The sequence below is a fragment of the Tamandua tetradactyla genome, chromosome 5 (genome assembly GCF_023851605.1).
Source record: "Tamandua tetradactyla isolate mTamTet1 chromosome 5, mTamTet1.pri, whole genome shotgun sequence".
Taxonomy (NCBI): domain Eukaryota; kingdom Metazoa; phylum Chordata; class Mammalia; order Pilosa; family Myrmecophagidae; genus Tamandua; species Tamandua tetradactyla.
Window position 1 is genome coordinate 77,734,412 of NC_135331.1, and position 25,898 is coordinate 77,760,309.

General features: G+C 37.7%; 1 protein-coding gene and 1 pseudogene across 7 annotated transcripts in view; both read right to left on the minus strand.

The window, feature by feature from the left end:
• The window catches only part of GNB4 (G protein subunit beta 4), a 129,557-nt gene that overhangs the window by 54,246 nt on the left and 49,413 nt on the right, over positions 1-25,898 (minus strand). For 6 of the 7 annotated variants that reach the window (XM_077161126.1, XM_077161129.1, XM_077161128.1 and 3 more), the window contains one exon: positions 5,800-5,898. In XM_077161126.1, the coding sequence (XP_077017241.1) occupies positions 5,800-5,856 (57 nt within the window). In that variant the 5' untranslated portion in view covers positions 5,857-5,898. Of the gene's footprint in view, positions 1-5,799; positions 5,899-25,548; positions 25,636-25,898 lie in introns of all 7 variants that reach the window. The other variant, XM_077161131.1, reaches the window with a different exon arrangement.
• LOC143682536 (elongin-C pseudogene) lies at positions 21,233-21,984 on the minus strand (annotated as a pseudogene).

Sequence of the window (25,898 nt, forward strand, 5' to 3'; positions counted from 1 at the left end):
CTTAATTTGTGCAAAATATGTATTAAGGCTGATTGTAAATATATGGAAATGGAAGGAGGTAAGGGGAACACATCATGGAGAGTAACTAACAAGAACGACACATCAGTGCAAATGCAGTAAAGAGGAAAGTTTAGTGGTGTGTATTTCACTAGAAGGAAAGCCAGAGGATGAAACAGGACTTGCATTACACAGTAAACCCTCTTCAGGGTGAAAATGTTCTAGAATGGACTGTGGTGATGTATGCACAATTCTGTGAATATACTAGAAGCCATGATTGTACAACTTTGGAGGGATTGTACAGTATGTAAATTAATCACAATAAAATTGCTTTAAAAAATATGATGGAGAAATTAAAACATTCCCAGATAAGTGGAAGCTGAGGGCATTAATCACCATCAGACCAGCCCTACAAGTAACACTAAATTGAGTTCTTCATGTTGAAAGGAAAGGACACTAGACAATAAAAAGACCAAAGCTGTCTGAAGAAATAAAGATTTTCAATAAAGATAACTAGAAACATAAATATAAATGACAGTACAACAGTATTTTAAGTTGCTATATCCACTTATCGCTTTGTACAGGATCCAAAATGCAAATGCATAAAAAGTAATGATAGGATCAAGATGGAAGGCCGCTGTCACACCACAGAAGCTTTGAACAACCAGCAAGAACTGCCAGAAACATCTTCCTAAGGGCTCCAGAAAATGGTGAAAAATTGCAATAACAAGACAAATGTAGAATCAAGAAGAAGGCTACTTAAAAATGGTAGGATCTTGAAGTGCCCCAGTTGGCCTCTCTCCCAACCCCTCACAAGAGTAACCCTTGTGCACATACTGGGAGCAACTCTGGCCCAATCTCTTTGGCTGCGGCCTGAAGGACTCGCCATCCCAGTAACTGCCCTTCATGTAGAATGCAACTTACAAAGCTCCCCTACAGAATGCAGTGGAAAGTCAAGTCACACCGCCTGAGGCAAGGGATTCCTGGCTGTAGGCCATGCAGTATAGTACCTGAATCTGTGAGGAAACTATTTCCTAGGGAAAGGGGTCATTCTTATCTGTGTAAACACAGGAATTCCTAAGGCCACAAGCACATGACCAAGACAAGAGGCACATGCTGGAAGAATCAGGGAGATCCGACGCTTTGGCCTGGAGCTTATTTTCCAAATTCATTTTTGGGTAAACCCTGAAGGAGACAACACACGTCAAGCTTCGAAAACTGGGAGGTATGTTTACTTTTTTCCCCTTCTTTTTAGTTTTATTAGCTCCTACCATTAAAGGAAAACTCTGTCATAAGACCAGCTGGATACATGCTTAAGGACAGATGGCTCAAACTCTAAATTCCAGTGATAAGACAATAAAATATCAAAACATCCAAGTTTCAGTATAAGGTTACAAAACACACAAAGAAGCAGGAAATAAAGGCCAAGGCAAAAGAGATCAAAGGTTAGGAAACACCAATGAGGAGGATCAGACCTTGGACATTCCAGACAAAAATGGTCCTAAAAATGCTCAAAGAGCCAGAGGAAAAATGGAGAAGGAACTCAGGAAATCAATGGACAAAACAAAGAGAATATCAACAGAGAGACAGAAATTACACAAAAGAACCAAACAAATTATAAAAAGGAACCAAACAGAGCCAAAGACCACAGTGAGACAAATTTAAAATTCCCTAGAGGGGTTCAACAGAAGATTGGAGTTAGTAGAAGAAAGAATCAGTGAACATGAAGATAAGAACTGAAATGATGCCGTCTGAAGGAGAAGGAAGAAAGAATGAAGAAAAGTGAACCAAGCTTGAGGAATCTGTGGGACACATCAAGTGTGCCAATGAAAGCATTGTGGAAGTATCAGAAGAAGAAAGAGATAAAGGGGCAAAGAGGATATTCAACAAAATAGTGGCTGAAAACTTCCCAAATTTAACAAAAGATATGAATATATACCAAGATATATTCAATGAACTCCAAACAGGATAAACTCAAGCAGTCCCCACATGACATTACGTTAAAATCAAATGGTTGAATGCTAAAGATAGAATTCTGAAAGCTACCAGTGAGAAGCAACATTTCACATATAAGGGATCATCAGTAAGATTACACACTGATTTCTCATGAGAAACCATGCATGCAGGAAGGTAATGGGAAGATATTTAAAGAGCTGAAAGCAACAAACAGCTGGCCAAGAACTCTGTATCCAGTGTAACTCTCTTTCAAAAATGAGTTTTTCCAGATAAACAAAAGCTGAGGGATTTCGTCACTACTAGACAGAGCCTTCAACAAATACTAAAGCAAGTTTTGCATGTTGAAAGGAAAGGACACTAGACAACTGAAAGAATCCACATGAAGAAATAAAGATCTCTACTAAAGGCAATGGTGGATAAATATAAAAAATAGTCCTATTGTATTTTTGATTTGTAACTCCATTTTTTTATTTCCTATAGGATGTGAAAGGCAAATGCATAAAATGTCAAGCTAAATCAAAGGTTTTGGACTCCTATTACATAAATATTTAATTTGTGACAATAACCACACAAAAGAATGGAGGGGTACAGGAACATAGTTTACGTGTGCTACTGAAGTTAAGTTAGTATTAAAGAAAACGGGATTGTTACAGATCCAGGGCAGTAAATTTCAGAGAACATGCAAACAGAGACACAAAGTAGAGCACAGGTTACCAGGGATGGAGGGCAGGGGCAATGGGCAAAATAAATGTAGGGATTCTATGTGGAGTGAAGGGAGAGTTGTAATAAGGGATGGCGGTGAGAGTACTGCAACCCTGTGAGTGTGATTCATCCCACTGAAGAGTGTGCTTGGGAGGGGGTGGGACGGGGAAATTTATGTGGTATATACATTTCCATAATTAACAAGGCAAGAAAGAAAGAGAAAGTAGAGAGATAATGACAATTAAATGAAATACAGGATACTGAATGAGACCTAAGAAAAGAGGAGAAAAGTCTCAAAAGAACATTACTGGGACATAAAAATTGGAACGTATGATATAAGCTTTAAATCAATGGTAAATTTTCTGAGCTTGATAGCTTTATGTAAAATGGTTACATAGTGAATATCCTTGTTCTTAGAAAATGTACATGTAAGTATTATGTGTTCAAGAAGCATGTGTGCAACCTACTGTCAGATGTTCAGAAAGAAGACAGATACACATATAGACAGACAATAGATTAGAATCCTATGGCATAGCTGGTAAGATGTTAAAATTGGTGGACATGATTATCTGGGGATTTGGGGACATACTGGAGTGCTCTGTATGGACTCTGTATTCATTTTGCCACTGTCTTGTAAGTCTGAAAGTTTTTCAGAATAAAAAGTTAAAAAAAAAAAAGGATCAACTACCTATTTATATTTTGCTACATTGTTCAGTAATATGAATTCAATGCTTATCATCAGTCCTCTCTCTGTAGTTTTCCCACATATATCTCTTGGTAGGTGAAGTTTTTTCTCTAGTAATTTTTATAAAGTGCTTATGAGATCTACATTCCCTGAGTTTCTTGGATGTTTAAAAGTATTGGTCAATTGTTTTATATTAGAATTTCTTTGAGAAAAGCCCAGGCTTTCTCAAACCCTCACTTTTATATTAAATAAGTTCTTCCAAAACAGCTATTTGCAAAAGGTTCATGTTGGGGAGCCCCCAGGCAGTGCCCTAGCTTCTCAAGGATTCTCCCTACTTAGTGAAGGTCTTCATTTATATTTGTTAGCTGTTTTAGCCTTTATTTTTCCTACCCAAAGGAAGTAGACAACTTCCCAGCTACTCACCCTCTGAAGTCTCTCTTCTCTACACTGCTTGTCAAGAAAAGCCTGCCAACACCCAAAGCACAAGCGTTGAAGAAAGAAAGAAATGGGAGCTCCTCAAAATTAAACACTTTTGTGCATCAAAGAACTTTGCCAAAAAAGTAAAAAGAATGCATGAGACTAAAGCAAAAAATGTTTATTTGGTACAAAATTTATACTTTGACTAGTGCATTTCCTAATATAACTTATGTGGACAGCTTAATCAAACACCTTAGTACCTGAAACCTTGAGTAGGGCATGAGATTTTGTAGGTTTGTCCAGAGTGATGGCCCAATAAATCCCAGGGTGATCTGAACAGTGAACAGAAAAGTATTTGCAAAATCCCCTTGGGGGAATGATGAGAAAAGGGGAAAATTCAACTTCCCCAAGTGGAGAATTCTTGATATTCTCACAAGCAGTGGGGACAACCAAAGCAATAGGCTGAGCCTCCAATTTTGGGGTTTGTTCATATGATACTCAATCCCGCAAAGGATAGGGTAAGCCTACTTAAAATTAGTCACCCCCAAGAGAACCTCTTTTGTTGCTCAGACGTGGCCTCTCTTTCTCAACCAACACCACAAGCAAACTCATTGCCCTCGCCCTCTCTACATGGGAACATGACTCCCAGGGGTGTGGACCTTCCTGGCAACGTGAGACAGAAATCCTAGAATGAGCTGGGACTAAGCATCAAGGGATTGAGAAAACCTCCTCGACCAAAAGGGGGAAGAGAGAAATGAGACAAAATGAAGTGTCAGTGGCTGAGAGATTTCAGACTCGAGAGGTTATCCTGGAGGTTGTTCTTATGCATTATATAGATATCATCTTTTTAGTTAAGGTATATTGGAGAGGCTGGAAGGAAGTGCCTGAAAATACAGAGCTGTGTTCCAATAGCCATGTTTCTTGAAGATGATCGTATAATGATATAGCTTTCGCAAGGTGACTGCGTGATTGGGAAAACCTTGTGTCTGATGCTCCTTTTATCTACGGTATGAACAGATGAGTAAAACATAGGGATTAAAAATAAATAAATAGGAGGAACAAATGTTAAAATAAATTTAGTAGATTGAAATGCTAGTGATCAATGAAAGGGAGTGATAAGGGGTATAGAAAAAAAAATAGGGGGAACAAAGGCTAAAATACATTGGGTAGATGGAAATGTTATCAATGAGAGGGAAGGGTAAAGGATATGGTATGTATGAGATTTTTTCTTTTTTCCTTTTATTTCTTTTTCTGAATTGAAACAAACGTTCTAAGACATGATCACGGTGATGAATATACAACTATGTGATGATTGTGAGTCAGTGATTATATACCAAGAGTGGAATGCTTGTGTTTATACATTTTTATGTTTAAGAAAAATTAAAAAAGAAAAGGCTGCCAGAAGTTAGCACATCTATATCATTTCATCATAAGCTCGGCCTCCCTTGATATTACTCGATGTCAACAAAGTCCAGAGAAGCACGTGTTTCTTTCCTTCCAAACTAGAGGCTGCTTGTGCTGTCCTCAGGGAATATCTCCCACCACTCTGTCACAACCCTGCATTTGGCAACTCTTCCTCAACCTATTAAGGTTTGAAATTCTCTATGTCTTAGTTTTGCTGAAGATGGAGCTTGCATTTGCTTCCTGTTCTCCCTGCTGTTTTGAGTTCATTCCAAGAATAAAAGATGTCACACGTCTTTATTCTGCCATTTTAAAGTAAAAAATGTGACAACTTTTAATGTTTTTCTACAATCTAATGTTGTTTTAGAGATTCCTACTATATTACCATGTGATTATACATGCTTCCTAATACTGCACCAAAATCAACTAGGTGTGTAAATGAAAAAGATATTATGTTTATCATTTAGCAGGTATATGTGTATTTGTGTGTGTGTGTGTGTATATAAACATTAACAATAATATTAACTTCTTAGGAATGCAGAAGGCATTAGTCTATATAGACTGGTAAACCAAAGCAATTTTGTACACTGAAGATGCTAAATAAATGTGCTAGGATTTCAAAATGAAAAATGAGCTCTTACCTGGATCTGGTTTCGCAGGTGCTCTGCTTCCTGCCTCAGCTGGTCCAGCTCACTCATCTTCTCAACTTGTTCACTTCGGGAACTAACGAGTGGAAACCACTGTTTAAAGACAGAAAGAGAGATTTCTAATCTTCCATTTACATATTAACCTACTTTTAAAAATATTGACATAAACCCGTTTTTTTGTTCTTCACCAACTTAAATGAGAATTATTAATGTAATTTAAATGTGCTTAGTAAATATAGATCTACATTTTTAACTGAAGGGTTTTATGGAGGAGTATGATCAGAGCAGTGGATGGAAGAGAAATCTTGAGTTGCAGTGTTCAAGACTGAATTACGAGAATGAGTATTAGAATGCAGTCCAGTGAGAAATATACTTTGATAGTACAGATGACACCTGAAGCCATCCCTATCTGGATGTCTAATAGGCATCTCACACTTAATGCTTTAAAACTGAAATTCACTCTACCCCAGGTCTTCCCCATCACAGTAAATAGCAATTCCATCCTTCTAACTGCTTAGGCCAAGAACTTGGTGGTCATCTTTAACTTCTCTATTTCTCTCATACCCCACATCCAAATCCATCAGCAAATCATGCCAGGTATTCCTTCAAAAGCTTTCCAGGATCTAATCAATTCTGATTGCCTCTTCTTCTAACACCCTGTTCCAAGCCACCTTCATCTCTCACCTTTTCTCCCTTCTACTGTCCTTGACCACACTCCAATCTATTCTGAATATAACAACTAGAGATCCTTTTAAAACACAGGTGACGCCTGCTTAAATTTCCACTACACTCAGGTTAAAACCAAATTCTTGATCTTGACCTATGGTGCCCCGTACAATCTCGACCATTCCCCACATCTCTGACCTCGCTGTATACCACTCTTTCGTCACCTTGCTATAACCATCAAAAACTTTCTTGATGTTGCTTAAATACACTAAGCAAGTGCCAGCCTCAGTGTCTCCGCACAAGCTCTTCCCTTGCGTGGAAAACTTTTGCCCCTATCATGACTTGCTCCCTTACTTCTCCTCAAATGCTCTCTTCTCACATGGACCTTTGCTGATGGCACACATGCACCCAAGGATTCTCATTCTTGAGGTTCCTTTCCCTCTCTTATTTTTCACTATTAACACCATCTAGCATATATATTTGCTTCATGGTTACCTAAATCTTCCTAGTAGAATACAGGCTACTGGAAGCAGAGACTGCCCATTTTAGTTTTTGCTGTATTCTTAGACCCTAACATGCTTTGGTTACCAAAAAAAGAAACCCACCTAAGATGCCTTCAGAAATGAAGGAAAATACATTGTAAGGATTTAAAATGCCTCCAAAGGCAGGAGGAAAATTACTATCTCAGGAAGAGACCAGAAGCTGGCAGCATTCATTCTCCACCTTTCCTGTTCTTTCTTCTATCCACAAATGCTTTACTTTTCTCTTTCTACAGAATGACTTTCTCTGCACTGCCAAGCACAGGCCGAGGTTTACATCACCTCAGGCCAAGATTATAGCCCAAAATAACTGTCCCATCTCCAAATTCACATAAGAGAGCGAGTTATTTTCCTAAGAGAGAATTCGGTTCTGGTGTTTACCCTTAGTTCAAATAAACTGTGCACAAATACCTTTATTCTTTCAGGTAACTTTGCATTTATTTGTCAACTTAAAAAATAAATCCATTGGGGTTTTGACTGTAATGTCATTAAACCATAAAGCAGTTTGAGAGGAAACAACATTGCTCTAATATTCTGTTTCCAATTTAATACTGTAGTATGTCTCTCCACTTATTGAAATTTTCAGCATCTGTTGGTTATTTCTTTCATAAGTCAACCATTTCTTGATAAAGTTATATTATTTAACAACTTAGTATGTTCTTCAGAAAGCATCAGACTAGTTAGATTACTGTCAATCTAGAATGTCATTTGGCCAAATTGAAGATAAGCAACACGAAGGTTCCTTTTTTTTTTTAAGGCATATTCTCTTTTTCAAAAAATTTTTTTTATTGAGAAATATCAGACACATACAGTCCAACCATATTGTACAATAAATGGCTCAAAATACCATCACATAATTGTATATTCTTCACCATGACCACTTTTAGAACAATTGTATCATCCCCCCCCCCAAAAAAAAGACTCATTCATCTATACCCCTTTCCCCTCCCTCTCTTTGACCCAAAGTATTTCAATCTACTGGAATTGTACACTTTATCTCTCCCTACTATTTATTATCCTTATTTTTATTTTTTACTCATCTGTCCATACCCTGGATAAAAGGAACATCAGACACAAGGTTTTCACAATTACACAGTCACATTGTAAGTGTCATATCGTTATACAGTCTTTTTCAAGAAACAAGGCTACTGGAACACAGTTCAACAGTGAGCATGAAAGTTCTTTAAATTCACAAACCCAATTGCCTTGCTGGACCATACCTAGGAACCCTAATAGGTTTTGATGCCTCTTCATTTTCTGGGTTCCAGGAAAACTCTGAGCAAGGTGGGCTGGTTGAGGTCCCTCCTGCTGACCTCCTAATGTACTAGGAAGAAGTGTCAGGAGGACATGAAGGGTTGCAGAACTTTTAAGGGCATTCAAAAGCATCTCTCACACATCCCCTTACTGCTCCCCCCTCAAAAGCAACACCCTCAAACAAGTGACCCTCAAAAGCAGTTAGCAAGAGATAATTACTTACATTACACTGTTGCTTAATGTAATTAATCTGATGCATATCAGATAGGATATGCATCTGTACCAAATTAATGAGATTTTCCAGCCTGGGCACCCAAAAGGATGGAGGTACCATGAACAGAAGTGGCAAACAAAGGGAAAGCAGTTAGTTCCCTCACCACCACCACCCTGCGGATGAGGGGCCATGGCAAGGGGCAAGACGCTGGAGGCCCTGAGCATTCTTGTCTATTGCTGCTGGGTACTCAAGAATGCAAGGCCCTAATCCCTTTTACCCAGGTCATTTTTCTCAGGGTTGTGTTTGCAGCGGAGGCAACTCGCCCAAGACAAAGAAGAGGCTTGCTTCTGCTCATTATAAAAGTGGTAGACGGCTGGGCTCAGTGTTTCTAAGCCATGATGCAATCCAATGCATGGACAGCATCCACCCAAGCCTACCTGTTCACCTCCGCGGGACTTGTAGTACATAGGAACCATGGAACACCTGTCTCAGGCTCACGCTGAGACTGTACTATGCTGTACTATGTGTAATAAAGGCCCTTGTCTCTTACTCAAGGGTCTCGTGTCCTCTGCCAGCATCCGTGAAACAGTAGCAGGCAAATCTATTAGTTTCTAAGAAGGGTCAAATCTCAGAGTCTGCGGTCCGGTCAGAGACAAGGCTAATAAGGATGAAGCTGAAGGCTCCAATGTGGAACATGGTGCATTTGTGGCACTTTCCTTCCAATGTAGATTAGATTCCAGGTCCAGCACTTCATGAGCACTTTTTTTGCCAATACCTTAGCAGGGGTGTACTGTCATACCCAATACCCAAAACCATAACTTGAACCCAACCACCTGCTTTCTTTCAGCCAGCCCTCAAGTGGCCAAACACCTACTGAGAAAGTGAAACAACAGGGCATGTTAGGTCTGCTACAAATTTATATCATCACATGCAGGCCCCCCAAACTACCTGGCAACCCTGTACAATTTTTCCTTTTACACTTAGTATCCATTATATCAATTCTTTTCCACTCTTTTTAAGATTTTTGATCTTCCAACTCCTGTTGCAGCAGATGACCTTGCTTCCTACTTCACAGGGAAAGCAGAAGTCATCAGATATGACCTCTTTTAATTTCCCATTTCTAGATATACAAACCTACCCACATGACTAATTCATCGTATTCTCCTCCTTTCTTCCTGTTACAATAGAGGAGTTGATTTTTCTCCAATCTGGGGCAATTCTTCCAATGTAATTTGAATCCTATCTACGCCTACCTTCGCTGTAATCTGACACTTCCAATTATCCCTTTTCTTCTAGTATATTCAATCTCTCACTTTTGTTCTACTTTGTTCTAGACTTTTTATTATGAAAATATTCAAACGCAGGAAAAAAGTACAGAAATTGGTCACCATCCTAAAGGTTTAAGAATTGTTAACATTTTGTGATACTTGCTTCATCACCTTGCTTTTGCTGAAATATTTTAAAGCCACTTACAGACATTAAGATATTTTATATCTGAATATTTCATATATTTCTATAATTATCAGGAAATTTTTCTACCAAACCACAATATCATCATATTCACCAATATCTAATGCCTAGTCCATTTTCAAATTTCTCCAACTGTTCCACAAATGTTTTTTGTTTTAATTTTTTTTTACATCTGATTTATTCACACAGAATTCAATTAAATACTACATATCGCATTTGGCTATGCCTCTTAAGTAGCTCCACCTAGAAGTAGCCACCTTCCATTTCTCCCTCCTCCCCCATGATACTGGCTTATTGGAGGGACTGAGCCACTTACCCTGTACAATGTCCCATATTTTGCTGACTTCCTTTGGAATTTTTTAACTTCTCTCTCTTTTCCCTATTCTGCCAGTAAACTGGAAGTTAGATCTACAGACTAGATAACATTCAGGGTCATTATGCTTGGAGAGCATACCTGTAGGTGATTCTGTGGACTTCCTACTGTAGTACCTGGAATGAACTTGATACTTGGTTGTTTCACCAACAACCAAGCAAAGCTAAGAGAGATCAGTGTGCTTGGCTGTTAAGAGCCTGATTTGTCCTCATAAAAATAAATTTCAGTCCCACTTTCATCCAGTAGTCAGTGGGGATCAAGGGGACCCTTTCCATTGGCAGCCAAACATGCCTAAGTCTGTCCCTTAAATAAAAATAAAAAAGACAAAATTCATTTCACCACCCTCCACTACCACTTACAGTCCATTTTTTCTCCTTCCTTTCGTTAAGAAGGTTAGGAAAGAGTTGCCTTATATGACCCTATTCCCTCATGTGGAATTGTGAATTCTCAAACCTCACTCACGTCCAGCAGACTTTAGCTAAGTTCAGGCAGTTTAGCTTGATAACCCGATGGTAAAGAGAAGGACGGTTACAAAGCACGGCTGTTTAAAAAATGTCTCCAAGCTGCAAAATCAGAACACTTGTGATGCTTGTGCCAGACAACTACAAACTTTCTTTGGCTGTCTGAAAAGAAATATCAAAACTATTTTCACCCCCATTCACCACTCCCCCGTCCATTTCTTTTTGCTGCTAAAAAGAGGAGCTAACTTTTCACTCTACAAAAAGAACTTACTAGTTTTGTCACTAAGCAGAGAGAACATTTTGATTACACACTTTCTATGTTGATTTTTCCTTCAGATGTAACAATTGTTGAATTACTGAGCATAATAATCAGTGTATCCAGCATAAACTAGTAAATTATAAACAACACCTAGAAGTCTAGAGTCTTAAATGAGGCAATGAGAGACCACCAGCAAAACCTAATATAAGTCTTAGTAAATTCTGTTTTGAAGGGAAGAATCCAACGCACATTGATATGGTCTGTGTGTATATAAAATGGTTATAAAAGTTATAAATTCTTGGGAATGATGTGGTTGCAACAGGTATAGTTAAATAGCCACCTCAAAATAGATACCTCGACTTCTAGTTGACCAAGATGGCAGTGTAAGATGCTGTAGAATCTTTGAAACTAGCAAAAAACTGGCAAACCCACCTCCCTCAAAACTCCAAAAACACTTAAAAGGTTGCAATAACAGGGCCAGGGCCAAATAAAGAAAAGAGCTTGAAATGGTGCGAGAGCTCAGAGCTTGAAATGGTGGGAGAGCTCAGGGCCCTTTGCCACCATCTTCTCCACCCCTCTGTGGCACAGCATGGAGCCAGCTGTGTGCCCTATGGGGGCCCCTGGCCCAGTTCCCGAGGGAGTGCAGGAACCCCTGTGCACATGAGGGGGACCTGTGCATCAGTGCCCGGCTAATACATGGCAGCAGAGAAGAGTGACCCAGAACTCGGTCGGGGTTGCATCCCAGAACTTGCCCTGCAGGCAGAAGCAGCTGCTGATAGCTAACACCATGTAAGAAACAGGACAAAGAGGCCTGAAACAAAGGAGGACAGGTTTTAAGACATATAACAGAGCACACGGCAAAGGAAAAATCAATTCACAGAGAGTATAGGGGCTGTTCGAACAACTAGAAGTAAAGAAACTCCTAAGACTGTGAGCGAGCACAAGCTCAGTATAAGATGTAGGCTCAGAAAAGATGGGAAGAACGTGGGTCCCTCACCCTGGGCTAGTCTCCTGGATATGAGGACTAAACTCTGAAGGAGAGCAACACCCAGGCAGAGTCTAGGTGAAGGTTGGTGGATTTTTTTTGTTTTTTTGCATTGTTCTGTTACTTTTTTTCTATTGGATTTTCTTTAATAGCCGGCAAGAACAACCGGCTATTCTCTTTGTGAGAACAACACTAACAATTCAAAATTAATCTAGTTAATATATGTAGGACTATTTTCAAACACTTAATGCCAAATACAAAAGCAGAAAAACAAAACCTATAGACTAATATTTAAGAGAAGCAGCAAGACATGGGACATGACTCCCAGGGGTGTGGAACTTCCTGGTAACGTGGGACAGAAATCCTAGAATAAGCTGAGACACAGCATCAAGGGATTGAGAAAACCTTCTCGACCAAAAGGGAAAAGAGTGAAATGAGACAAAGAGTCAGTGGCTGAGAGACTCCAAACAGAGTTGAGAGGTTATCCTGGAAGTTATTCTTACGCATTAAGCAGATATCACCTTGTTATTCAAGATGTAGTGGAGAGGCTGGAGGGAACTGCCTGAAAATGTAGAGCTGTGTTCCAGTAGCCACGTTTCTTGAAGATGATTGTATAATGATATAGCTTTCACAATGTGACTGTGTGATTATAAAAACCTTGTGTCTGATGCTCCTTTTATCTACCTTGTCAACAGACGAGTAGAACGTATAGAATAAAAATAAATAATAGGGGGAACAAATGTTAAAATAAATTTAGTTTGAAATGCTAGTGATCAATGAAAGAGAGGGGTAAGGGGTATGGTACGTATAAATTTTTTTTCTATTTTCTTTTTATTTCTTTTCTGAATAGCTGCAAATGTTTCAAGAAATGATCATGATTATGAATATGCAATATGTGATGATATTGTGAATTACTGATTATATATATAGAATGGAATAACCAAAATAAGAATGTTTGCATTTGCTTGGTGTTTTTTGACATTTAAAAACATAAAATTTAAATAATTAAAAAAAAAAAAAGTAAAAAGACAGCCTACACAATGGGAGGCAATATTTGGAAACAACATATCAGATAAAGGTCGAGTATCCAGAATTTATAAAGAGATTGTTCAACTCAACAACAAAAAGACAGCCAACCCAATCACAAAATGGGCAAAAGACTTGAACAGACACTTCTCAGAAGAGGAAATACAAATGGCTAAAAGGCACATGATAGAGAAATGCAAATCAAAACCACAATGGAAAAAAAAATGGAAAAAAAAACCACAATGGGATATCATCTCACACCCACCAGAATGGCCATTATCAATAAAAGAGAAAATGACAAGTGCTCGAGAGGATGTGGAGAAAGAGGCACACTAATCCACTGTTGGTGGGAATGTCAAATGGTACAACTGCTGTGGAAGGCAGTTGGGCAGTTCCTCAGGGAGCTAAGTATAGAATTGTCACATGACCCAGCAACACCATTGCTAGGTATCTACTCAGAGGACATAAGGGCAAGCAACACAGGACACAAATGGACATTTGCACAACCAATGTCTATAGCAGTATTATTTACAATTGCAATGAGATGGAAACAGTCAAAATGTCCATCAACAGACGAGTGGCTAAACAAACTGTGGTATACACATACGATGGAATATTATGCAGCTGTAAGACAGAATAAAGTTATGAAGTATGTATTAACATGGATGGACCTTAAGGACATTATGCTGAGTGAGATTAGCCAGAAACAAAAGGACAAATACTATATGGTCTCACTGATATGAACTGACATTAGTGAATAAACTTGGAGAATTTTGTTGGTAACAGAGACCATCAGGAGATAGAAACAGAGTAAGATATTGGGTAATTGCAGTTGAAAGGATACAGACTGTGCAACAGGACTGAATGTAAAAACTCAGAAATGACAGCACAATACTACCTAACTGTAATACAATTATGTTAAAACACTGAATGAAGATGAATGTGAGAATGAGAGGGAGGAGGGCTGGGGACACAAATGAAATCAGAAAGAAAGACAGATGATAAAGATTGAAATGGTATAATCTAGGAATGCCTAGAGTGTATAATGAGAGTGACTAAAAGGTACAAATTTTAAAAAAATGTTTTTGCGTGAGGAAGAACAAAGGAATGTCATTACTGCAGGGTGCTGAAAATAGATGGTAATTAATATTTTAAAATTTCAACGTATATGTGAATCTAAAGCAAAAAATATTTGGTATAAAATTAATATTTTTACTGGTGCATTTCCTAATATAACTTATGTAGACAGCTCAACTGAATACCATAAGTACATGGAACCTTGAGTAGGACATGAGATTTTGTTGGTCTGTCCAGAGTGATGCCCCGATAAATCCCAGAGTGATTTGAACAGTGAATAAAAAAGTATTTGCAAAGTGCCCTTGGGGAAATGGTGAGAACGGTGGAAAATTCAACTTCCCCAAGTTGAATTCTTGATATTCTCACAAGCAGTGCGGACAACCAAAGCTATAGGCTGAGCCCCCAGTCTTGGAGTTTGTTCATATGAAACAACCCCACAAAGGGTAGGTCAAGCCTATTTAAAATTAGGCCTAAGAGTCACCCCCAAGAGAACCTCTTTTGTTGCTCAGATGTGGCCTCTCTCTACAGTCAACACAACAAGCAAACTTACCACCCTCCCCGTCTACATGGGATATGACTCCCAGGGGTGTGGACCTCCCTGGCAATGTGGGACAGAAATCCTAGAATGAGCTGAGACTCAGCATCAAGGGATTGAGAAAAACCCTAGAATGAGCTGAGACTCAGCATTAAGGGACTGAGAAAACCTTCTCAACCAAAAGGAGGAAGAGTGAAATGAGACAAAATGTCAATGGCCGAGAGATTCCAAACAGAGTCGAGAGGTTATCCTGGAGTTATTCTTGTGCATTAAGCAGATATCACCTTGTTATTCAAGATGTAATGGAGAGGCTGGAGGGAACTGCCTGAAAATGTAGAGCTGTGTTTCAGTAGCCATGTTTCTTGATGATGATTGTATAATGGTGTAGCTTTCACAATGTGACTGTGTGATTGTGAAAACCTTGTGTTTGATGCTCCCTTTATCTACCTTGTCAACAGACAAGTAGAACATATGGAATAAAAATAAATAAATATAATAATTATTTATAATTATTATAGATATTATTTATTTATAATAATAAATAAATAATAAAAAATAAATAATAAATAACATTTATTTAACAAATGCTAAAATAAATTTAGTTTGGAATGCTAGTGATCGATGAAAGGGTAAGGGGTATGGTATACATAAAGTTTTTTCTGTTTTCGTTTTATTTCTTTTTCTGAATAGATGCAAATGTTCCAAGAAATGATCATGATGATGAATATGCAACTATGTGATGATATTGTGAGTTACTGATTATGTATGTAGAACGGAATGATCAAAATAGTAATGTTTGTGTTTGCTTGGTGTTTTTTGGTATTTAAAAAAATAAAATAAAATAAAAATCTAAGAAAAAAAGAAAGAGAAGGAGCAAGAAGGTCAATTTCTAAGTCATAATTCTTCTGAACTGATCACCTGTAACACTGCAATGTTGGATTTAAGCAACATTCACAATCTTGCTCATCAAAAAAATAAAGGTTTAAGTTAAACATCACCTTATAGGTATGCAAACTTCTCACAATACAGCTGTGAAATGAAGGCCGAGTGACTTGTTGAAGTTCACATGGCTAATTTAGCAAAAGATTCCAGACTTTCTAACTTAAGTTTGGCGGTTTGTCTAATATTCCAAAATATTTCTAGGCTAACAAGTATTTGTTTAAAATATCAAACTGGGCGGGCCATGGTAGCTCAGCAGGCAGAGTTCTTGCCTGCCATGCCAGAGACCTGGGTTCAATTCTCAGTGCCTGCCCATGCCAAAAAAAAAAAAAAAAAAAAGCAAAGACACATTAAACTATTAGGTACAATTATTAAGAGTTTAGCCTCATAGGGATATAAAATCTCAACACAAATATAAGTGGTCTGGAATTAAGCCATATTTACATATTGCAAACAAAATACCATATATATATAAAATAGATGGTATCTATGGAATACCACACTTAGTTTTTCATTAAACATACATATAACCACAAGCTCCACTTAGCACTGCTAAGTGTGGGTATATCCAAGTTTTGTTAGTTTCTATGAAATTTCCTCTATGTAGAGAGGAACTATATAAGGGTTAGTTTAAACATTCTTCAATTGTTGACAGCAATTTTATATTATTTTTCAGAATATTTGCATTATTTTGATAGAATAAATTTACCAGCTTAGCAAAATGACACAAGCATGACAATCCAAGCACAGAGAGATATCTCTAAACATATGTTAGCATGAGCTGAATTTACTGCTTGAAATAAGTTACATTTCTCAGGGTCAACAGGACTCATTAAAAGTAGGGAGACTAATTTAAAAAGTATTGGCAAAGTCCCTTGAGGGATGGGAGAAAGAATATGGAACTATTAAACCTTATCACAGGCAGGTACTGTGTCAAACATTAGGGACACCCAAATCCATATTCCATGTGCTTGATCCTGAGGCTTACTCGTGTGAAGCTTATGTAGGTAGCGGAGAAGCTTAGACTGCCTATAGTTATGCCTAAGAGCTACTTCTGGAGAACCTCTTTTGTTGCTCAGATATGGCCTCACTCTCTCTAAGCCCAACTCTGCAAGTGAAATCATTGCCCTCCCTACTATGTGGGACATGATATCCAGGGGTAAAAGTCTCCCTGGCGATGTGAGAGATGATTCCAGCCCTGGCACCATGAGATCAACAATTCCATCCTAACCAAAAGGGGGAAAAGAGGTGTAACTAATAAAGTATAAGTGGCAGAGAGAGTTCATATAGAGTCGAGAGGCTACTCTGGAGGTTGCTCTTACACAAGCTTCAGTTAGACTTTCCTATCAATCATAGCCTGCCAAACCCCAACCAGGACCATTCCAGCCAATCCTAAAGAACACTAGGGCAACATATAAGATACCTCAAAAGTTTCAGGCACTAATGTTCCTTTCCAGAAACCTACAACCTTCAGATAGGTCTCTGGACCAGATAAGTCCTGAAACTTAGAGGACCCAGAACATCAGGTAGTTCCATCTTCCTACCCCATATTAGTGACAGACCCTTTCAATATGAAAAGTTTAGAATTGCCATAGCCCAAACACCCCTAAAGAGATGGATGGAAAGATTAAAGGTGATGGTGGGCTTATACAGTGAAGATAGGACTTAAATTAATATGAATTCTGAATTATTAAATTGAAATTTCTTTTAGTCTCCAGAATCTTAGAGCAGTTTGAAGTCAAAACATAAAATTGTGGAATTGTAAACCATGTCAAACTCTGAAATATACTCTACAGCTACTTGTGGTTTTGTGCTTAGAAATTTATTGTTTTGTATATATGTTATTTTTCACAAAAAAAAAGGGGGGGAAAGTTGATTGGGATGATAAAAAAAATATTTATTCCTTCTAGCCTCCTATATTCTCGATCAGCTAGAAGGAAAAATCTGAGAGGATCACATGGCAGCCCATGACAAACTCTGGGATCTGTCCTGTAACTACTTGTAGAAGAGTGCTTTGAAAACTATTGCTTTTTTTTTTTACTTCTTTGCTTTGTATATATGCTAAACTATACAATAAAAAAGTTAAAAAAAAATAGGGTAATTATTATCTGCCAGTAATAACTGTGTGTTTAAGGAAATGATCTAAAATGCAAAAAAGAATCTAGACAGTACAAAAATGAAATATTAACTGAATACAGAAAAGGATTTGTGACGATATTTACTTTGCAGAAAAAATATTGGGGAGATTTAAACATAATTTGAAAAGTGTCAGAAAATCGTTAAGGTTTCAATGCTACATAAAATAATTTCCTCTTAACTTTAAGCAAATAAAAAATCACTATTCAATCACATGCCAAAATGTTGAAATAAACATTCCAGAATCTTTGGAAAAAGAGAAAATTAAGGCCTAACAGACCAAACACCAAGGGCTTATCAGACCTTTCCAACTTACACTACCATTTGCCATAAGATGGAAAGGTTTTTTTCCTAATTTTCATTTCATTTCTATTGTAATGTCATAAACTTAAGGCTACTTCTAGATCTAACACATGTAAATTGGTGACTTACTAAAATCGTTCAAAGTTGAACTTTATTTCTAACTATCAACTTGACCTTTGAGATCATCATTTATGTTTATAACTGGCATTATTTGTCACCAAACAGCAGAATTACAAAAATTATATTATACTCAGTGAATCAATATGAATATGGATATGCACTACTGTGTCTTAAGAAGTTACTAAAATATACACAATTAACACATTTAAATATTAAGAGGCTGGAAAGCACAATATTTAGGTTTTCAAAGAAGATAAAATTACTCTTATCTTGACTTGGGTTATGTTTGGTTTTTGCAGTTTCTAATAAAACTGGTCCACATTAAGCCAGTCTTGAAGATCTAAGCTGAAAATTTACATTTGCAGACATAATAATGACAGCTGTGCTCTATTATTACGATAGGGACAACACAAGGACAACCTCCATGCTTCTTTTCCCATGCCTAAGCAGAGGTGCTCTATCATCGTTTTTCAAATGTTTTTGTCATCTTAATATAAACACTGAATGACCTCCTTACTAGCTTTGGACTTCAGTAGAAAACCCACAGATTATGGCTGTCATATTCACTAGGACATACTGTAATAAATAGAAGATAATTTATGCACTATATCAAGGTGTATTATAGTAACATTTTCACTATACCTCTCCATGTGTTTTTCTTTTTTATATTTCACTTGGATGTAGTTCATAAAAATCTAGCTTTTCTAAACACATTGCAGAAGAGGTAGATCAAAAGTATGAGGAGTTGGCTCCTAAGCTGGTGACTGTTGAAGGGGACTCGGAATGCACGGAGGGAGAGCTGAGCTGGCAGAGTCCCATTGCCAACAGACAGACGAACAGATCAGACCGACAGATCAGCACCTGAAGTGCCTGAGCGCTGCTGAAGAAAAGTACTCTCAAAAAGAAGACAAAATGAAGACGAGATAGAGATTCTTACTGATAAATTCAAGGAGGCAGAGACCTGTGCAAAGTTTGCTGAGAGACTGGTAGCTACACTGGAAAAGACAATTGATGATTTGGAAGAAAAACTGAAATGCACCACAGAGGAGCACCTCCGTACACATATAATGCTGGACCAGACTCTGCTTGATCTGAATGAGCGGTAGAGCACCCCAGTCCTACCACTGCTTCTCCCTTTGACCTCAACTCCGCCTGAGGCCAGTCAGCCCAAAGCTGACCTTTAAACTGAGGGCTGATTTTTAACTGGAAGGCCGCTTTCTCCGCTCGCTGCATGCCACCACACCCATCCATCCACCTACCCCTGGCCCTGTGTCTTTTTCACCAAACTGTCTCCCTCTCCCAGAGATTTCAGCTGGGCTAGGCGCTGAGCACCTTTGGGAACAACATTTAAGGGAATGTGAGCGTCTCCGAAAGCCTGTTGTGATGTATACATATTGTAACTATCCCCCTCTTTGTTGTTGCAGCAACCATTTATAAGACATTCCAAATAATTCCATAGCTCTGAAGCAGTAATCTAATCCCTTTCTAATTTCTGGAAGGTAATTTTTCACCTTTATACATATTGCTCTCTCCAAAGAGGAGGGAAAAAGGTATGGGCCTGCCTCTGAGAATCAGACACAGCTCAGGGAAAGACTCCATTGAGGGAAACCGCACTGCTCTATACAAAGCACCAGCCAAACCAGAAAGTTGATTCTAGGAGTTAGCCTGAAAAAAAAGTACTACTGAGGTTTTAACTTTAAGGCATCATCGGGCAAATTCATTATTTTTATTTTTCTCATCAGAAGTGACCAAATTAATATAGTAAGGCCTCTGAAACCAAATCTTTCTCTACCCCTTCCCAACTGCTACAGTATGAATCATGTGCCCCTTATGTTGGGGTGACCACTGATATACTCTCCTGCCTTCTTTTTAAAAAAGAAAGTACAGAAAATTACATTTTTGCCACTGATTTAGCCATATGAAACATCTCATCACCCTTTTCTGGGTCCGAAGCTGCTGTCTCTAAAAGTGCCATCTCATACTTTGTATCACCCAGTGCTAGAGAAATCTTGAATAGCTTATATACAAAACTCTTTAAAATTTTTATATTATTTTGAAACTTTGCTTCTTTAGAGTTGAGGAGCACTGACAACCCCATCTCTACAGCCTGGGCTGGCAGTATGCTGATCTTTTACAATTCTTTTCCCCACCCAATTCCCCTTTTTGGTGAAGTTTTTGCAAGGTCTGTTAGACATGCTTCTGCAGCTTATTGGCTTAAAATGTACCCTCCTTTGGTGTGGTCTCTTCTGGGGGCAGATTGGGAGAAAGAGAAACCAATAATGCAACTGTTTTGATACTGAAAGTTGACAAAATTTCTTTTTGAAATAAAGAACCAGTACCTCTAACCCTCAAAAAAAAAATCTAGCTTTTAAGATCTGGATAAAGTTCATAGTGAATCTTCTAAAACACATTTAGACATCTGGAAGTGTTGCAATCACAATAAGGGACTATATAAGAATAATGAGAATCACAAAGGAAGCTTTATAGTCAACAAAAGTACAGTACTTTGGCCAAAATGCATAATGTACAAGAAATCAATGTAATATAGTTTACTTGTTAATCAGCTGGCTACAGTTCTTAAAAAGTTACTGCTCAAACATCTGTCCATAGCAACCTTCCAAAATTGCTTTTAAATAAAGTTCTTAAATTCCAGCAATAAACAAAAAGACAAAATATACTTAAACAATACTGTAGTTTATCAAAAGACATAAGAAATTTCAACTCTTACATCTTTGGGAGTTATAAAAATCAGTGTTGGGGATACAAGGATAGTTCAACAGTAAAATTCTCCCTGCCATGCGGGAGATGCGGGTTTAATTTCCAGTGCTGCACTTTCCCAAAAAACAAACAAACAAAAATTCAACAAATGATACAGCAATAATGGGATACTCATATGGAAAAATAATGAAATGAGACCCTACCATACACCATACAAAAAAAAAAAATCAGTGCTTAGGTTAAGTTATAAACATGTTTATAATGTAATTATACGCATAACTCTATAATGCTAATGACAACTATAAGATCAAAAAAAACTATAAGATTTAAAAAAAAAACACTAAACCATAAAAATACTTAGCCCCATTATTTACCTATAGAACTTGTTCATGTTTGCCTAAATACTGGATCATTTACTATATCAAGCTGCTGTAATTTTAAAACTCTTATCCAAAGGATAAGGCAAAAGCACCTACGAAATGGCAAATTTGTTTATTTCTCAGTTTGTGAAAACGTCCTTAATTTGTTCATGCAGCAAACAAATTTTGACTCCGATTGCTATACAAAAAGAACAGAAAGTAATCTGTTTTGCAATGAACTTTTTACAGTTCAGCTGCATACAAGCAACATGCTATATGAAAAAAATCACTAACTGAACTACAGGTATTCAACATGGAAAACAGTTAACAGTTTATAATTTATTTTATTTAAAAATATAGTAAGTTTGCAGCCATCAGCAGTTTCAGTGCAATTTCAAGTTCAATTGGGAATTCAAGAACCTCGGTGGAGTTGCTAGTGTAGTGAACCTTGTAGGTAAAATACATGCATACTTTTGATAACACATGTGAAGGGATTTCTCTAAAACTGACCTCCCTGGTTTCATTCTCATCTGCCCCAGGCCACTCAACATGGTTTTTATTTTTCCTGATGCTAGTGCATGCTCTCTTTTTACAATAAATTCATGACCATCAGAAGATATCGATTTGACGTACATGGCATCAGGGCCTTCACAGCCACCACAGGTTTTCTCCTCTTCATCCATTATGTTCTTATGAAATTCTACTTTGATTCCACAGGAACTTTAGTAGTTTCTCTTCAGCCCCACAGCCAGGTCCCCAAGCACTGCCACAGCCCCTAATGCAAGGCCATCCCACCCTCACCTGACTGCCTCCGTGGGTTCTGAGGCAGTCGGAAGAATTACTTCCACTAGGTCTGGTCTGTTTCTTTTTCTTACATCCTGGAACTCAATGAAGTCCTTGTCATGTCACTAGCTGGATACAAACTTACGGAACAGATAGCTATCTAAATCTGTTTATCTAGGAACTAAATCCAAGAATTATATATTAAAATAATATACAACAAAAGATTACAAGACAACCAAAGAAACAAGAAATGATGGCCCATCAAAAGGAACAAGATAAAAATGCAGAATCATGAATAAAGAAGACCTGATTTTAAACATACCAGGCAAAGACTTAAAAAAAAAAAAAAGGACTCCACTATGCTCAAAGAGATAAAGGAAAACACAGAGGAAGAACCAAAGGATATCAGGAAAAGAATGAGCGTATAATATAATAATCTCAATAAAGAGACAGTAATTTTAAAAGAGAATCAAAAGAATTACTGGAGTTGAAGACCACAATAATTTAAAAATTACCTAGAGGGTTTCAACAGCAGATTAAACCTGTCAGAAGAACAAATCAGTGAACACAAAGACAAGACAACAGAATTTATTCAGGCTGAGGAACAGAAAGAAAAATGGAACAAAAAAGTGAACGGAACCTAAGACACCTATGGGAGAACATCAAGTGACCCAACTGTGGCAGTAGTTAGGTTCAGGTGTCAACTTGGCCAAGTGAAGGTGCCTAGCTTTGTTGCTGCTGACATGAGCCAATGGCATGTGAACCTCATCTGCAGTCAGCTAGGAGGCTGCCTGCTGCAATGAATGATGTTTAATTTAATTGGCTGGATGCTTAAATGAGAGGGCTCAGCATAGCACGGCCAAAGCAGCTCAGCATACCTCATCTCAGCACTCGCAGCTCAGCCCAGGCTTTTGGAGGTGCAGAAAGTAATCACCCGGGGGGTGGGGGAAGTTGTTGGAACCCAGAGGCCTGGAAAGAAGGTCAGCAGAGATCGCCCTGTGCCTTCCATGTAAGAAAGAACCTCAGTTGAAAGTTAGCTGCCTTTCCTCTGAAAAACTATGCATTTTTAACTAAATAAATCCCCTTTTATTAAAAGCCAATCCACCTCTGGTGTGTTGCATTCCGGCAGCATTGGTAGACTAGAACAACAATATATGCATTATGAAAGCTCAGTAAGGAGGAGAAAGGGGCAGAAGTAATATTAAAAGAAGTAATTGCAAAAAACTTCACTAATTAAGTAATAGGAACATGACTCTACCCATTCAAGAAACCCAGTGAACCTCAAACAGGATAAACTCAAAGAGAACCACATCTAGACACACAGTTTTCAAACTGCTGAAGGTCAAGGAGCATTCCGAAAGCTGCAAGAGAAAAGTCACATGATATGTACAAGGGAACCCCCAAAAGACTAAATGCCAACATTTCACCAGAAAACACAGAGGCAAGGAAGAAGTAAGATGACAGGAAATATTTCAAGTGCTGAAAGAAAACAATTGCTAGCTAACCAAGAATTTTACATCTGGTGAGACTGTCTTTCAAAAACGAGGGCAAGCCCCTTCCAACATGAAAAAATTAGGATGGGCACAGCCCAAATACCCCCTAAAAAGTGGGAGAAAGATCAAAGGTAATTGTTGAGTCATACAGAGAAGGTCAGGTTTAACAAATGAGTGCTGAATCATTATACTGATATTTCTTTTAGCCTCCAGTACCTTAGAGCAGTTAGAAGTAAAAACCTAAAATTGTGGACTTGTAACCCATTCCATACTCTGAAATCTGTTCTATGACTAATTGTTGTGATGTACTTTGAAATTTATTGGCTTATGTAAATATTTTATTTAAAGAGAAGCAGGAGTATAACAGAGAAAGATAGGATGTAACAAATGTGTATGACTGTGGAATCATTATACTGATATTTCTTTTGGTCTCCAGTGCCTTGGAGTAGCTAGAAGAAAAAACAAAAAATAGTGGGATTGTAACCCATACCAAACTTTAAAATCTGCTCTATAACTACTTCTTAAAATGTACTTGGAAATTTATTCACCTTTTGTATATATGTTAAATTTCATACACACACACAAAGTCAGCCAACAAAAAGTGAGGGCAAGCTTGAGATATTTCTAGATAAACTGAAGGTGAAGGAGTTTGTCACTGTTAAATCTGTCCTAAAAGCAATGTCAAAAGGTGATCATCAGACTGAAAGGAAAGCACACTGGACAGTGGAATGAAGCAGCATAAAGAAATAAAGACCCTTGGAAAAGGTAACCCTGAGTAATTACAAATGCTATTACTGTTTTACTGAAAAGTAGGATTGAAGGGATTATGATTACTGAATTATTATATAGATATTCCTTTTTACTTTCTAGTATATTCAAGGAGACAGAGAGAAATACCTGATATCTATGAACTGTAATCCAGCTGCCTTGATCTCTAATAATAATTGTCTAGCCTTTATTTTGTGCCCATCTGACTTTAAAAAGCTTGTGACTGGGCGGGCCACGGTGGCTCAGCAGGCAAGAATGCTTGCCTCCCATGCCAGAGGACCTGGGTTTGATTCCCGGTGCCTGCCCATGTAAAAACAAACAAACAAACAAACAAAAAAAAGCTTGTGACTAATGTCCACTTGTACCCAGTTATCCAGTTTTTCAATTTTAGAGCCTTGTGATCACTAAAGACAACACCTAGTGTTTTATTAATCAAGGGTCTTAGGTCAGCTCAGAACTAACCCACACCAAGTCCAAAGTTATCATGATAACTAAAGCTGGACCTAAACAAAATGGGCCCACAATACACACACAGTAGCTTGGACTTCAACCTAAAAGTCACCTTTACCTCATTATAATGCCAAAAATCACACCCATCATCATATTAAGCCTTACATACACTTGTAACTAAGCATGAAATCAATCTGTATAGACTCAATAATTAAATCACCACTAATTACATCACCTGGGGCCACTGTGTTCATTATCCTAAAACCTAGCCATGTTTTAATGCTATGAAAGTATCAGAATTACTGCCATTTGAGGGGACATTTCCAGGTCAACAGGTCATTTGGTTTGCTGCTTTACACTTAGTAAAATCAATTCATTCTCTCTCTGAAACCCCTGTGTTTCAGGAACTGGTCATTTGAATGCATGAACAAGAACCCACCACCTTTGTTCAGTACACTACTGTACTGTACACTTTGGTATGTAACTCAACTTTACTTATTGCCCTTTCCAAGAATCAAATGCATAACAAATAATAACAAATATATGGCTTTGTATATACAATGTATAAAGATATAATTTGTAACAAGTGCAACAAAAAGGTGGACAGAGGTATAAGAACAGTGTTTACATATGCTATTGAAATTAACTTGGTATCAAATCAAATGTGACTGCTACAGATTTAAGATGTTAAATTTAAGCCTCACAGTAACCCCAAAGTACATACCTGAAAAATACTGAAGAAAATGAAAAGGTACATTACAAAAACAAACAAACAAATATGAAATATTTGATAGGGAAAAAAGTAAAAAACTTACAATGGGGGTGTGAGGGTGGTTCACTGGTAGAATTCCCACCTGCCATGTGGGAGACCCGGGTTCGATTTCCAGCCCATGCACTTCCCCCTCAAAAAAACAAGTAAGCAAACAAACAAACAAAAACAAAAATTCAATAAATGGTGCTGCGATAAGGGGCTACTCACACGGGAAAAAGACTGAAATACAGTATACAAATCAAAAAACACTTACAATGACCAAATACTAAAATAGCAGTATTTACTTTAAATGTAGTTACTTTAAATGTAAATGCAAATATTTTTAAAAAAATTAAAAAAATTAAAATTAAAATTAAAATTAAAAAAAAAAATTTAAAAAAAATGTAAATGCAT